The 12,633-nt window shown below is 44.0% G+C and overlaps 1 protein-coding gene across 1 annotated transcript; it reads left to right on the top strand.

Moving 5' to 3' along the window:
• The first annotated feature begins 897 nt into the window (after positions 1-897).
• On the top strand, positions 898-12,408 carry LOC144145591 (glutathione S-transferase 1-like). Its single transcript, XM_077677240.1, has 5 exons — positions 898-1,046; positions 2,627-2,685; positions 6,785-6,926; positions 8,145-8,315; positions 12,252-12,408. The coding sequence occupies exons 1-5, from the start codon at positions 906-908 to the stop codon at positions 12,387-12,389; spliced, it is 651 nt and encodes a 216-aa protein (XP_077533366.1). The 5' UTR covers positions 898-905; the 3' UTR covers positions 12,390-12,408.
• The last annotated feature ends 225 nt before the right edge of the window (positions 12,409-12,633 follow it).

Raw genomic sequence — 12,633 nt, 5'->3', positions numbered from 1 at the left:
GTGATGAGAACTTTTATCAATGCACTGGATGGAAATCCCGTCTTTGCTTTTGATTTTATATTTGACCTTTCGGAGCGTTAGTTCGCGGATGTCTCTACTAGCATCGTGTGCCGCTTCTGGCGGTATGTCATTGAACTGGATGCTCAAGAAAAAATGATGTAGACGCGTTTCAATGACGACTCGGTCGCAATTAAACGTCGTAAGTGAGACGTACAAGACACCGCAAAAATGAATGATCATTGTTGAGGCGACTCAAATAGCTTCTTAGCACTCATCACATGTCTTCTGGTCACACATTCGATATACTGTCATTGAATGGTGTGTATGTGTGCGGGCGCGTGCGTGTGTGGGTATTTCTGGCATGGCTTTAGAAGACCTAGAAATGCTGCTCTCAGTGCCTCTGTTTGCACGTTTTTAAGGGCCATTTATCCTTAATATTAGCGAATCCACCTGTGCATTGTAAGCTCTTTCTTACAGTTCGTTTGGCATATATACCTGAAGTCAGACGACGTATTTATACGTTGCCCCAGCAGCCTTACCACACGGCCGATGGGTAACCAGCTCGACACCTAAATGCTGCTGTACCATGGTAAATGGGAAAACTAGCGCACAAAATAGGCCCAGTTATTCTCATTCCGTTGCCATTCCGGCCAAGCGGCAACGGAGTCGGGGCGCAGGCGGAGACAACAGGTGCAGGCCGTGCAAAGCTCGCAACGGAAACAGGTTTTCCGATAGCGCTTCATTTTTACTATTCTGTTCTATTCCCTCGAGCTAGATGCGGATCATCCGTTTCAACTCAGCTTCACTACAAAAGCCTCCTGCTCACCTACGATAGCCTTCCAGCCACACGCGCTCAGAGCGGTATCAAGTTTTAATCTAGATATCGGGGAAAACTCACCAAGAGGATGGGCATTGATATTTACGTCATCCCAACAAGGGAGCCATGCCTATTCATTCAAATGCTAGCTAAGCATATAGGTGTTGAACTGAACGTCAAGGCCCTAGATTACGACAAACAAGATCACATGTCCGCGAGCTATACAAAGGTAAGTGAGCATCACTGCTGCGGCATTGAATTGCGAATGATTCTTTCCAGGGTGTGGAACCTGCTGGAAGGGGTGAATGAAGTCCAGAAAATTGTTTATTTGAGTAAACGCAAAATTACCAGTGTTGCTCCGACGCTTTGAATGAGTTACTTGCGCGGTTATTTTTTATCCCCTGTAGACAGCTAAGTCTCGCCTTTTTAGCAGTCTGAATCGGATATCGATACTAAACATTAGCAACGAATACGGGTGATGTGTTGTACAAATAGTTCAATAAACGGCTAACGTTGCAAGAAAACTAGAGGGTTAATGTGACACCGCTCATAGCTCAAAAAAAAATATTTTGCCGCTTTTTCAAACGGCCATGTCTGATAGCATAGGGAAGCGGCGGCCATAACTACAAAAGCGTGCAAAACGCGCACATTTGCTGAATTAGATGTGGCGTTTGAAGGGTTGAGAAAATGAATAATTTATTTTAGAAACACGAGGCAGCCTGGAAAACCATGAAAGTAAAAGTGACCAAAGCATCTTGAAAAAAAAAAGAAACAACGGCATCCTGCAAGGTTTAGAAACAATAGTCTTTAATGTGTAAAAATTTTTTTGGTTTCGAATTTAGGAAGGAGTTTTCCTAAGGGAATTTCTCCCGTTCTTTATATGACGACGTATTAAAACAGTGGGGTCATTATCACCCCCAGTACACGCCACTTGAATAAAGTGAAAAGAATTTATGCGGGTGATGGGCTCAAAACCTCCAATTTCAAGCTGGGTAGTAAATAGACCTCTTTTAGCGGGAATTCAAAATTGAAATCGCCCCATCTGACCACCGGAAGAACAGGGCGGCGAGTACCTAGTAAGGTCGACGTCGTGTTACATAATTTCAAACACAATTAGTATTCTAGAGGGCTCCATTAATAGGCATGAAGATATTCGGAAACTTTTGCTCAGCCCCAGTGGCATTTCCAAACGCATATGTGGATGTCTTAATGTGAAATTCCGAGATGCTGCATGAGGGGAATGGTTTGCTTTCATTTTAGACGTAACTAGAAATTAGCAGAAGCTGATAATTACAGGATGTGTCCATCAAAGTCCCTTGGAAGGAAATGTAAATCCAATCGGGTGGAATTGGCTCCACATGCCTTACTGAGTACAAAACAAATGATGGCCAGTAGCTTCATGAAAAACATGCAATGTTTTTGAGAAAAGGAAACAATCGTGCTTTTCTCCATTCGGTTTCTTTTGCGATAGAACCATGAGAAAGCTGTCGAAACAAATTCAAAGCACTGCCCTGCTATCTACGTGCAAAACGAACTTTTTATTTAGTGACCCGTTATAAATTTAGATCTGTCGCAAGACATAATGATTATCGCAGTTATCCAAACAAATAACATCAAGGGCTTACCATTCTTCCTGTATTCTTCATCTATGGTCGACCCTCTTTTTAAAAGACGGCGACCTCACCGAAAAGGACACTGAAGATGCTATATTTCATTTTACTGCGAAGGAACAGGCCGACCGGTAGGTAATAGGAATTCATTTAACACGTATTAGTTCTGTGATACTATTTTCTCATGATCTCATTTTAGATGAGTCCACTGCACATGGTCCCGACAATTGATGACAGTGGCTTTATACTTTATGAAAGGTAAGCCGATGAGAAACTCACACGCCTGTTTTTGGCCTAGCTAGAGCTACATCACAGTTATAAAAGTATTGATAGAAAAAGGGAGTCCGAAATGGTTTCAAGAAAACGTTATGCCCATACTATTTTTATATTCGCAAAAGGAACTGCAGTAAAATATTTGATCCATAGATATCGACCTAGTTGCACCAAGGAGTGCGCAATTATCGGAGAAATACTAAAGAAAGTAGGACTAAGTATGTTTGAAGTTGGGTACAAAAGAAAAATTGAAATAAGATCTGTACAGAAAGGACATTTTCCGGGGGAGAAATCACTTGTGTATTCGACCTTACTGCCCTGTTTATGATCTTAAATGGAGAGCAATATGGCAATTTCGCCGTGATGTCCGTTTTAGCCGGAATGCTCTAGGGCGGCCTGCAGCCGGTCGTAGCAGGTGCAGACTGTAGGGATAAGCTGTTTGCGCAAGTATATAGCGATTCCTGTTCAATAGGCGACTACTCCTAAGCATGTCACAATGAATGACTTGAGTTGGCAAAATATGATGCTGCCATTTGCAATACTGCAATTCAAGACACTCCTGTGTGTATTTTGTCAATCGAAGTGTTTTGGAAACGTTCCGTGGCGGGTTTAGCATTTAGTATTCGCAATACAGGACTTTCCCTGACAACCAAACCCTCTAAAAAATCTATTCTACCAGACCCTTCGTAAAATGCAGACTTTGCACGGCATATTACTTTGCGCCATCGCCTTTGCGACGAGTGAAAAGGAAAGAACCCGCTAATTATTTCAGTATCGAACCCGCTGTTTCACCTGACCATACGCAGTTACCTACCGATGATTCGAAAGACAAAAATTTAAAGCATATAAAATATAAAACATAACAATTGCCGGCAGAAGTTGTTGATATTTACTCGCCTTACGGTACTGAAGATGCTTAGTTCCGTTTACGAAGGTGGGGAATTAAGCACAAGTAAAACTCGCTTTCTGGAAGATGGGTACTCCTTATGTGGAACATCCAAACCTTCCATTTTTAAAACTGAAAGTATAGACGATAGACAGAGAAACTAAGTGCCCGCGAAAATGTTTTAAGTAAAGCGTTAGTGATCTCGTCGGGCCATTTCGCCATCGGATGGAATTCGACCTTCATTTGGCCACTGGTGCGCCGTATCCTTGTAAACGCATCACGTTACCCGCTCTGTGAAAGTTCATTTAGTGCCGCGTGGTCAAGGGGCGACCCTAGTCGCCCCTTGACCACGCGGCTTGCCGCATGCATGCGAGCTTGGCCATAGATGACAGAGAAGCCGGGCCATTTCTTTGAGCGTTGTGCGGAATCGGGAGGCTTTGAGCCGTTATCGGCAAGTGGCGTCTATCAACCGCGCGGATTGCTCCCGGCGAGCTTCTTCACTAAAGATGCTCCGGAATGCTAAGCACGCGAAGTAAGCGTCGGAGGCAGGAAGATCGAGCAGTCCGGCTCGGGAAACGTCGGAAGTGGGATCACTAGCGTAGACAAAGGCAGGCTTTGGAAGAATTCTTTATTAATTACAGTTAAATGAAACGTTAACCGTGTGTTGCCAGGACTTAACCAGGCTTAGTCAGTCGCTCGCATTGCATACCCAGGGTTAGCTGCGCATAGCCGCACCATTTTTTAATGCGGTAACCTTATCAGACAATTGCAACCCTAGCAGCAACACCGCGAGCATGGTCATGGTATTCTGCTACGTCATTGACGTGCAAAAGACCAATACTGCTTCTAGCATCAATTTTTTGAATGCTGGTACTTTAAAACCACGAAGGCATGGTAAAATTATTGAGAATGATTGGCGAATAGATAGGGGTATCTACATAGGTTCCTACATTTAACACGCGTTATATCTCCGGTCGGAAATAGCTGAGAAATTTGACCAAACCCGCCCACCGGTTATGTATAAAATGTTATACGTTTTCGAGCAGAAGCCAAGCACCAGGCTGTATGCTTGAGAAGCAAACGACGAAAAGCAACAGAAAAACAACTAAGACAGCCCTAGATATTGAATGGCGAAAAGTCCTACTGGGGGCTGTTCCAAGTGAGGAACAGACCAACTGCACCTAAATATCGCATGGGTCAAACTTCCTTTGAACGTGTTATTATTATTTTTATTATTATTATTATCCTTATAATCATCATCATCATAATCATAATATCTACGCCCACTGCAGCGAAAAGGCCTGTCCCGTTAATCTCAAATTACCCCGGTCCGCTTGCTGCGACCAATTTATCCCCGCAACCTTATTGATCTGATCTGCCCATCTAGCTTTCTGCCTCCCCCAGCCACGTTTGCCTTCTCTAGGGATCCACTCTGTTGCCCTTAATGACCAACGGTTATCTTGCCTTCACATTTACATGGCCTGCCCATGCCCATTTTTTCTTCTTAATTTCTACTAATATGTTATACTTGTGTTATACACGTGTTATACATGTTATACATGTTATACTGCGCGCAACCTCCGCGCAGTCTCCCTGCTAAGCTGGTGGCGGGTCGGCCGCTGAGTAATGGGCTGCAACGTCCCTTGAGCCTGGACGTAATAGCGGCGCTGTTTACAATTTCGGCTTCCGAATCGCCGCTGTTGGATGACCGCTTGCGTTGTGCATGCGGATAGTTGAGCTGTCCCATTTCATACCTTCCATTTTTATTTGGAAGTCTATAGGGAAAGAGAAATTGGAAGAAGTAGAAATTTTTACAGCAGCTGGCCTTTAGGTGGCAAAGGGAACAAAATCGAGAAGAAAAGCCTTATAAAAACAAATAACAAGCGTCGATTTATGATAACGTGGGGAAGTGTTAGTGAAAAAGGTTATAAAATAAAATGTGTCGAGCATATTTCTTGACACCTCCAAAAGGAAATGGACCGAATTTACTACAAACGAACCTGCCAGAAAATTCATCTTTGCGTAAAATATGCAGCATGTGGCCTTATTTGTCCCCGGACAATGCAAAAAGTTCACCCTTTCAGGTTGTGCTTTGTGATTTTGATAAAACAGGATGAATGGGACCATGCACACGGCTAGAGGGGCAACAAATTAATGCGAGATGAATAGCGTAAACTGAATTTTGCGAAGAGCCGTGTATTGTGTTTGGCTGGTGTTTTTCCGGCAGCATGCACTATTGAGTTCTCGTGACTGTTGTGCCTTGGTATGGTATGGTGTCGCTTATGTGCATTTGTTGCAAGGCTCAGTCCATTTCGGTCAACACCGACACCGTCTTGTTTACATACGTTTTACTAACTTAGTGCTTCTAGAGGCCCACTTCGCGCATGCTGGAATTCTCGTAGTAACATCTGTGATATAGGAAGTTGAAGACGACATCGACGTCTAGGTCCTAAGAGGAAGGACTGATTCTACAGAAGGTCTTTTTTCAATTACTTTATTTTATGCTCAACCATTTTCAAAGCCATGTCAAACTCCATAAAAATTATAAACCTGTGAAGCAAGTCTTTAGAGGCAAACACACGCCCCACATATATATGTCAACTGAGTTAAGCAGCCACATACTTCAGTATTCGCTCATTTTACACATTTAAATTTAGATGCACAATTTCGCAAGTAACGGAGTAATAAATATGTCGTGAGTACGTGTGTAAGTGAATTGGTAATAAATAATAAGTGATTCATATAAGTCAGTAATAAGTAAGTAATATGACTAATAAAAGTAATAACGCGCTTTTAAATCGAAAGACACAACGAAATCACCGAGTCTACGTTCAGTTGCATAGAGCCGTGAATACGCTTTGTGTTCAATGTGTGATCGACTCGCGATCCTCATGTGCCTTGTAAGATTCACACCGAGACCAAGGATGAGCAAACTGTTGAACTGAAACTCCTTACTCTGCCTACGCAGGTTTCCTGACAAATCTGGCGTCAATCACATCCTATTTTGGGCCCATGGCTAGTTTCTTTGCCATTCGTATTCTATTTGTGTGCCATTTGTAGGCTACAGCGACACTCCACATTTTTCTCTTGTGTTACTTATGTTGCTTCATTCATGTACTTCCTATCAAACCTACAGAATTTAATCACTGCCGGTCGCCTTCATAGTTGTTTGATTCATGTAATCTTGCCTTCTTTCAGTTCTGCCATCTGTTACTACCTGCTTAATAAATATGCTCCTGAATCACCCATTTACCCAAAGGAAGTTCACAAACGAGCGCAGGTGGACCAAATCTTGTCCTTGGTGTCAAGCTTCGTTCAACCGGTGGCCTCATCTTACATTGTGAGTGTTATCAACCCGTCGTTACCTGAACACCCCATGAGCTCATAATCAGACATGTGCAAGACGTTCTCTGTCTAGTAAATTGTGCCCCCTTTTTTACAGATAGAGCTTAGCATTACCTTACATTTCTGCACAGTTAAAAAAACTGGTATGTTTGTGTTATAATACATACCCTACCGTGCCTAAACTATCAACGCAGTGATTTCAAACAATCTATTGATATAAAATAACGCTGATTAGGTACGATACAGTGCATGTAAAGAAGTGCTGAAAAAATGTTGACATTTTTTGGAGATGGGACTCATAAAACTGACGGAGGGAAAAACAATAAGGGTATGGTTGAATCCGGATCCTGCAACACTGCCAATAAACTTGGTGGTTTCTTCATTCGTCCTTTATGAGGACGCTATACGTATCGCAAGCATACACAGGCACTGCGTGATCGTCATCTGGTTGCAGCAAACAAGTCATCCGGTTTCTTCATGAGTGGTCCTACGCGGAATTTTCCTGCTTGCAGTAGTTCAGTGCTACAAATGTCAGTGCACCTTCAACTTCGATAACCGCGGTGGATCCAGTTCATATTGTAGCGTTGAGTACTGCGGCGAGGGGCACCCAACGGGTACACCAATAGCACACGCACATTTATTTTGGCTAATTCCCGCGTTCAACAAGACGCTGTTCTACATAAGACCAACGAAACATACCAGCCGTTCGACATTACCAGCTACATTACGGAAAATTGTGTCTGCTAAATGTCCCATACGTGCCCTGCTGAAACCCTGCAAAAGCCAGCGGGAAGTTCTTGCTATACGCGACAAAATCAAACATTCTGATCAAGACTTCCTCTGAGGTGCAAAAAAGGCCTGGGATACATTGCATAATGATAGTTTGCGAAAATACTGCAGCCAATTCTCGAAGTTACGTTTTACCAACTAACCCAGCTCGCCATGCGGCAGCAGTAGGTATTTCGCGTTCCGTAATGAGGCGTTCTTTGTGTTTTTAATATCAAGTGTTGTCACTCTACCTAAAAAGTCACAGGAATATCTTTATAAAAAATATTGAACAGTCAATAACAATCAACCAACAGAAACGATATCTACAACAAACGTTTATTTACGTTTAGAAATTTTTACACTTTATTGTTGGGAATAATATGTACGTCACAATGACGCGAATGTTCAATTTTTCGCAACAACGTTCTTTTTTGCTTTTATTTAGCGCTCAGCCATTGTCCGAAAGAAGAAGCTTGTCGGAGACGAATTGTGCGCATTTGAGGACAGGGTATTGAAGCCCCTCCAAGATATTGTTATTGACAAGATGTTTGCGGTCGGAAACGCATTAACCGTCGCAGACATCCGGCTTGTATCCATTATGATGTGTTTTGTTCCGGTGAGTGCTAATTTATTATCGCTATCACCCTCAACAAACTGTCACCTTTTACTGGTATCATAGCAGTAAAAAGCACAAAAAGTTTGTGAGAATCTCTAATACGAACAAGTGGTGAGAAATTCATGGTCTTAAGCTCTTTAACAGATATCTTGCTGAACATACACATGCTGACTAAAAGTATTATTTTTTGGTATGCCAAGAAGCTTACTTAGGACGCATAAAACGCTGTGTTTTACGCAATACGTACCTCAGGACTTCACTTGCGCAATATATTTACAGTGTAGCCGCGAAACAAAGCATCAGCTGTGCAAACTCGCGAAAGGTGCAGCGTTTGCTTTGGTAAAGTATCCCATAAAAAAACTCACTGTTCGAAACACTCGACCTCTTGTTACAAACGAACAGCGCACTCGTTCCTTGCAGACATGCTAAATAATATCTTCAATAAAACGCTATCTTCGGCAAAACCTATTCTCTCTTTCGACTTTAAGATTTGTGGTATCATAAGACCACTCGTCCCTTAAACCAAGGGATAGGCATGTACACCTAGCGGCAAAATAACGAGGGGCACGTGAGCGCGTGCCAACATGCATCCCTGCTCCACCTGACGTTCCACTTCCGGTGTTGGCACACCAATGTACGAGTACGAGTCGTACTGCGCTTGCTTCCCTGTTTTTCCCTTCACTTCAAGCGACAATCCTGACCATATTCAGCGTTTGGCGCGATGGGCCCCTTTCTTTTCTCAACACGCCTCGCTCGAGCACGCATCGGTTGCGGACGGCGGTATAAATTGTGCATTGCCCACGGTCATCCGATCCGACAGATATTGTATCTTTCTCATCTCGGGGACGATTATGTGGCATTTATATTTCCGCGCACCTTTGCACTTTTTGCCTAAACCATGCACTTCGCTGTTACCTCACGTTTAGCCCATCAACACAGAAGTGGGACTGAGGTGAGAAATAGTGTATTCGAATAAAAAGTCACGAGAGGTCCCTTTGCACACGTAATAAAACAAGTCTGAAATTGGAAAACTACACAAACTGGGCGTGGTAGTGAGTTCAACAAGAAAAGAACAAAAATGTAAGTCGGTATCCTACCGCAGCCCTTAAAGAGAAAATGAAAGCACAGCTAACGGCCAGCAAAGGACTGGGAAGTAGGCCCGTTGTTGGGAGATGTTGAGCCAAGGAAGTGACCCCTAGCGCCAAAAGGTGTATGTGACCAGCTTTGCTTCTTCAAGAGAATTAAAAGACAGGGTAGCGAGAGTGGCAGGACGCGCAGGCGCACAGTGATGTCTCAACAGTGCAGCGTCAGACAGGCGGTGGGATGCATGTTGCGATGCAATCACGTGTCCCGGCTTAATTGACCGCCGGATATTCGTGAATTCCACTAATAGGTTTTAGTGATGAATACTTTCACCAAAGGCGTTACGTTTTGATCATAGATGGTAAGCAGAACTTTTGGCACTTGGTTCACAGAAAAAAAGCTGCGCTTGTATCTATATGCCATCAGTAAAAAGCATTTCGGGTGACCGAAATTTATTCAAAAGATCGTCCTCACGGAGAACACTAATACATAGAACCAATATTTCTCGGGACAGTTGCGTCTCTTTACGTGCTATGAAAGCGAAAGCCTGGCGTAAACTTTGGACGGTTGGTTCTGCATATTTCGACAAGAAACAATGCGTATAAAAGGACGAAGAAAAAAATTTACAGACACGAGCGGTGACCAACAATTAAAACGTTTCCAATGAACCAGGGAATCTGTGACAAACCTGGAGTGGCATCACTTTTAGGTCAGTAACCCGAAGGCATATAAACAAGAAACCATAACAATGCCCGAAAAGCAAGTGACGAGGCACAGCCGCAGATTCGTCATGCGAGCAGCTCCCGTGTTTAAAGAAGCGAATTCTTCATGTAAAAAATGGCGGAGCTTCCACGAGTGGTGCAAGGCGGGAGAAATAAAAGACCCGGCGGCCCCTATCCCGTCACTGGAAAGCCGGCTGTTGCATCATCAATCACAGCAGCAGCAGCCCATTATGTCCACTGCAGAACAAAAGCCTCTCCCATCGGCCCCCAACCGCTCTTGTCCCGCTCCACTCGAGTCGAATATTATCCTCCAATTTGCATTGTTTCGTAGCTCCATCGAATTATTCGCGTACCTCTTTTTAGACCCGTCTCTCGGTGCCGACTCCGTCACCCTTGTAGCCCATAGATTGTAATTCCGCGAAATTGCCCATCGTGCCTAAGTCCATTTCTCGGTCTCTATTCAAACTATGATAGCTCCTACCCTAGTTTTTTCTCTGATCCAGGAAGGCCGTCCCTGACTCTAAGTGTTACGGCTATCACTATTCGTTCCATGGTCCGTTGAGCCACCCTGAGTTTGCCTTCAAGTTGTTTAGTAAGGCACCAAGTTTCCCCTCTATATGTCATCACTTCACATTTATTTCTAACCTTTCCACTGAAAGTTCCCCCTGACTGGCAGGCTGGGATCGTTTCTTGCGCAGGCTTTCACATTTCTCCCAAAGGGCCCAGGTTGGCGCGCGCTAGAACCTGCTGCCAAATCCAAAGCAAACGCCCGTGCTACGAATTCAAATGAAATGCTGAGCTCTCGGAATGCGATCATTGCTCAATCGGATAGACGCCGGCTTTATAGCGCGAAGCACCCAGGTTAGATTCCAACCAAGGCAAGCGTTTTTTTTCTTTCCAATTCGCTCCACATCTTCATTGTCCCCCAGAGCTACTACCCGCACTCCTCGGACATTGGGGATCACGGAGTAGTTCGGGTGCCGGTTTCGCGGCGCAAAGGTGCAGGTTGGGAGTACGGGGACCTTGCTAACCACCGTGTGTTCTTGAAGCTTCACAGTTTGGTGTCTCCGAAGGACTTACTCGTGTCAGCCTAAACAGCTCTGCTGTTGAAAAACTCCGTTCACCTTGTGCAGAAGGTCAACCAGCGAAGCTGTGACGTGGTGCTGCTCGTGTATTAAGCATGAGGCGCGGCATACCCATTTCGAAGTAGCGTACAGCCGGTGTTTGCCTTCGCCACGTTGAAGCTGCTCCGTCCACACCGCAACCCATGACCGCCCTTGTCGATTCAGCTGTGCTGTTAAAGAACCTCAAATGCAAACGGAAAGCAAGAAAAGGCAACAGTATTTTTATTACTTGCATGGCATCAGAAGCCTTAACATGGCGACCGAGAATCTGCCTTTTGCTTTCTCTTTTTCGTCTACCACCTCTGCGTATTGTGGCGCAGAAGTTCCGCTCTTTTTGGAGGTGCTGGCTCCCGCACGCAGGCGCCAGTCTCAAAACGGTATGCAGTTCGTTACAATAAGAAGCTTTTCTTTCTTCACACCGCAGCTCACTGCACTCGCGCGCTCGATCCAGCGAGGCACTTTCTTCGCTCCTTCCGATGCGCCACTCCCACTTTGTATTATCTGAAGATGCGACAGCGTAGCTTCGTTAACTATAAACCAAGACAATCTACCTCCCCGTAATGTCAACTCCTCTATAACCTGGTATTTCGCGCGTGCGCACGGGCTTGCGCCACATGAGTTCTCTCTATACGTGGAAACACCGAAATGTTCGTTCGATATCTATATGAAGGTTCGTTTAAAAAGAAGCTTGTTGCGTCAATTGCGCACAATTTTTGTTACAAATGCTTGAATCGCTGCGAATTCTGAAAAAGATGCTACTGAATCACCCGAACAACGGGTTCTGGAATGGTCTATGTGGGGCGTGGCGAGTAACAGTATCTATCAGAATATTTTTTTTTCAAAACGTTGGTGTACATAGCGATAAACTGCGCCAATATTTGCTTCAGTTCATTACAGCAAACAAGTAATATAAAAACCTTCCTGCTATGTTCGCCGTAACAAAGCTCCTAATATCTTCCCTGCGCTCATTGCATAACCTAAAATAACAATGCGGGTTTCTTTTCCAGCTCTCGGCAGTGGACAAGACGAAGTTTGCCAAGCTGGTGTCGTACTACAACAGAATCAGCGGTCAGCTCCCATGCTTCGCCCAGGTTTTAGGCTCAATGATTGAAGAACGAAGCAAGGAATGGGAAAGCTACGAATAAAGGTGTTATCACTTGCAAAGATAGAATACATCTGGGAAGTGTTCCACGGTTGCGCAACCATATATAAATTTATTTTTTTCACCCACCGCACCGACACAAAGTCGCGGAAGCTATTAGCACAATTAGCTTGTAAATTTTGAAATTTCTTTCATCTTTATTTCAGCTGAAACAAGGAAACTTTCTGGCATAACCACGGGAATATAATGGCAAGTTTTCTCAAGAATGTTTTCTTTAGTTCAGGTTT

This window comes from Haemaphysalis longicornis, unplaced genomic scaffold (assembly GCF_048455015.1).
Source record: "Haemaphysalis longicornis isolate Haplotype H1 unplaced genomic scaffold, Haemaphysalis longicornis Haplotype H1 scaffold_7, whole genome shotgun sequence".
Classification (NCBI taxonomy): domain Eukaryota; kingdom Metazoa; phylum Arthropoda; class Arachnida; order Ixodida; family Ixodidae; genus Haemaphysalis; species Haemaphysalis longicornis.
Note: the sequence above shows the minus strand (reverse complement) of the source record. Positions and strands in the feature narration are given on the sequence as shown.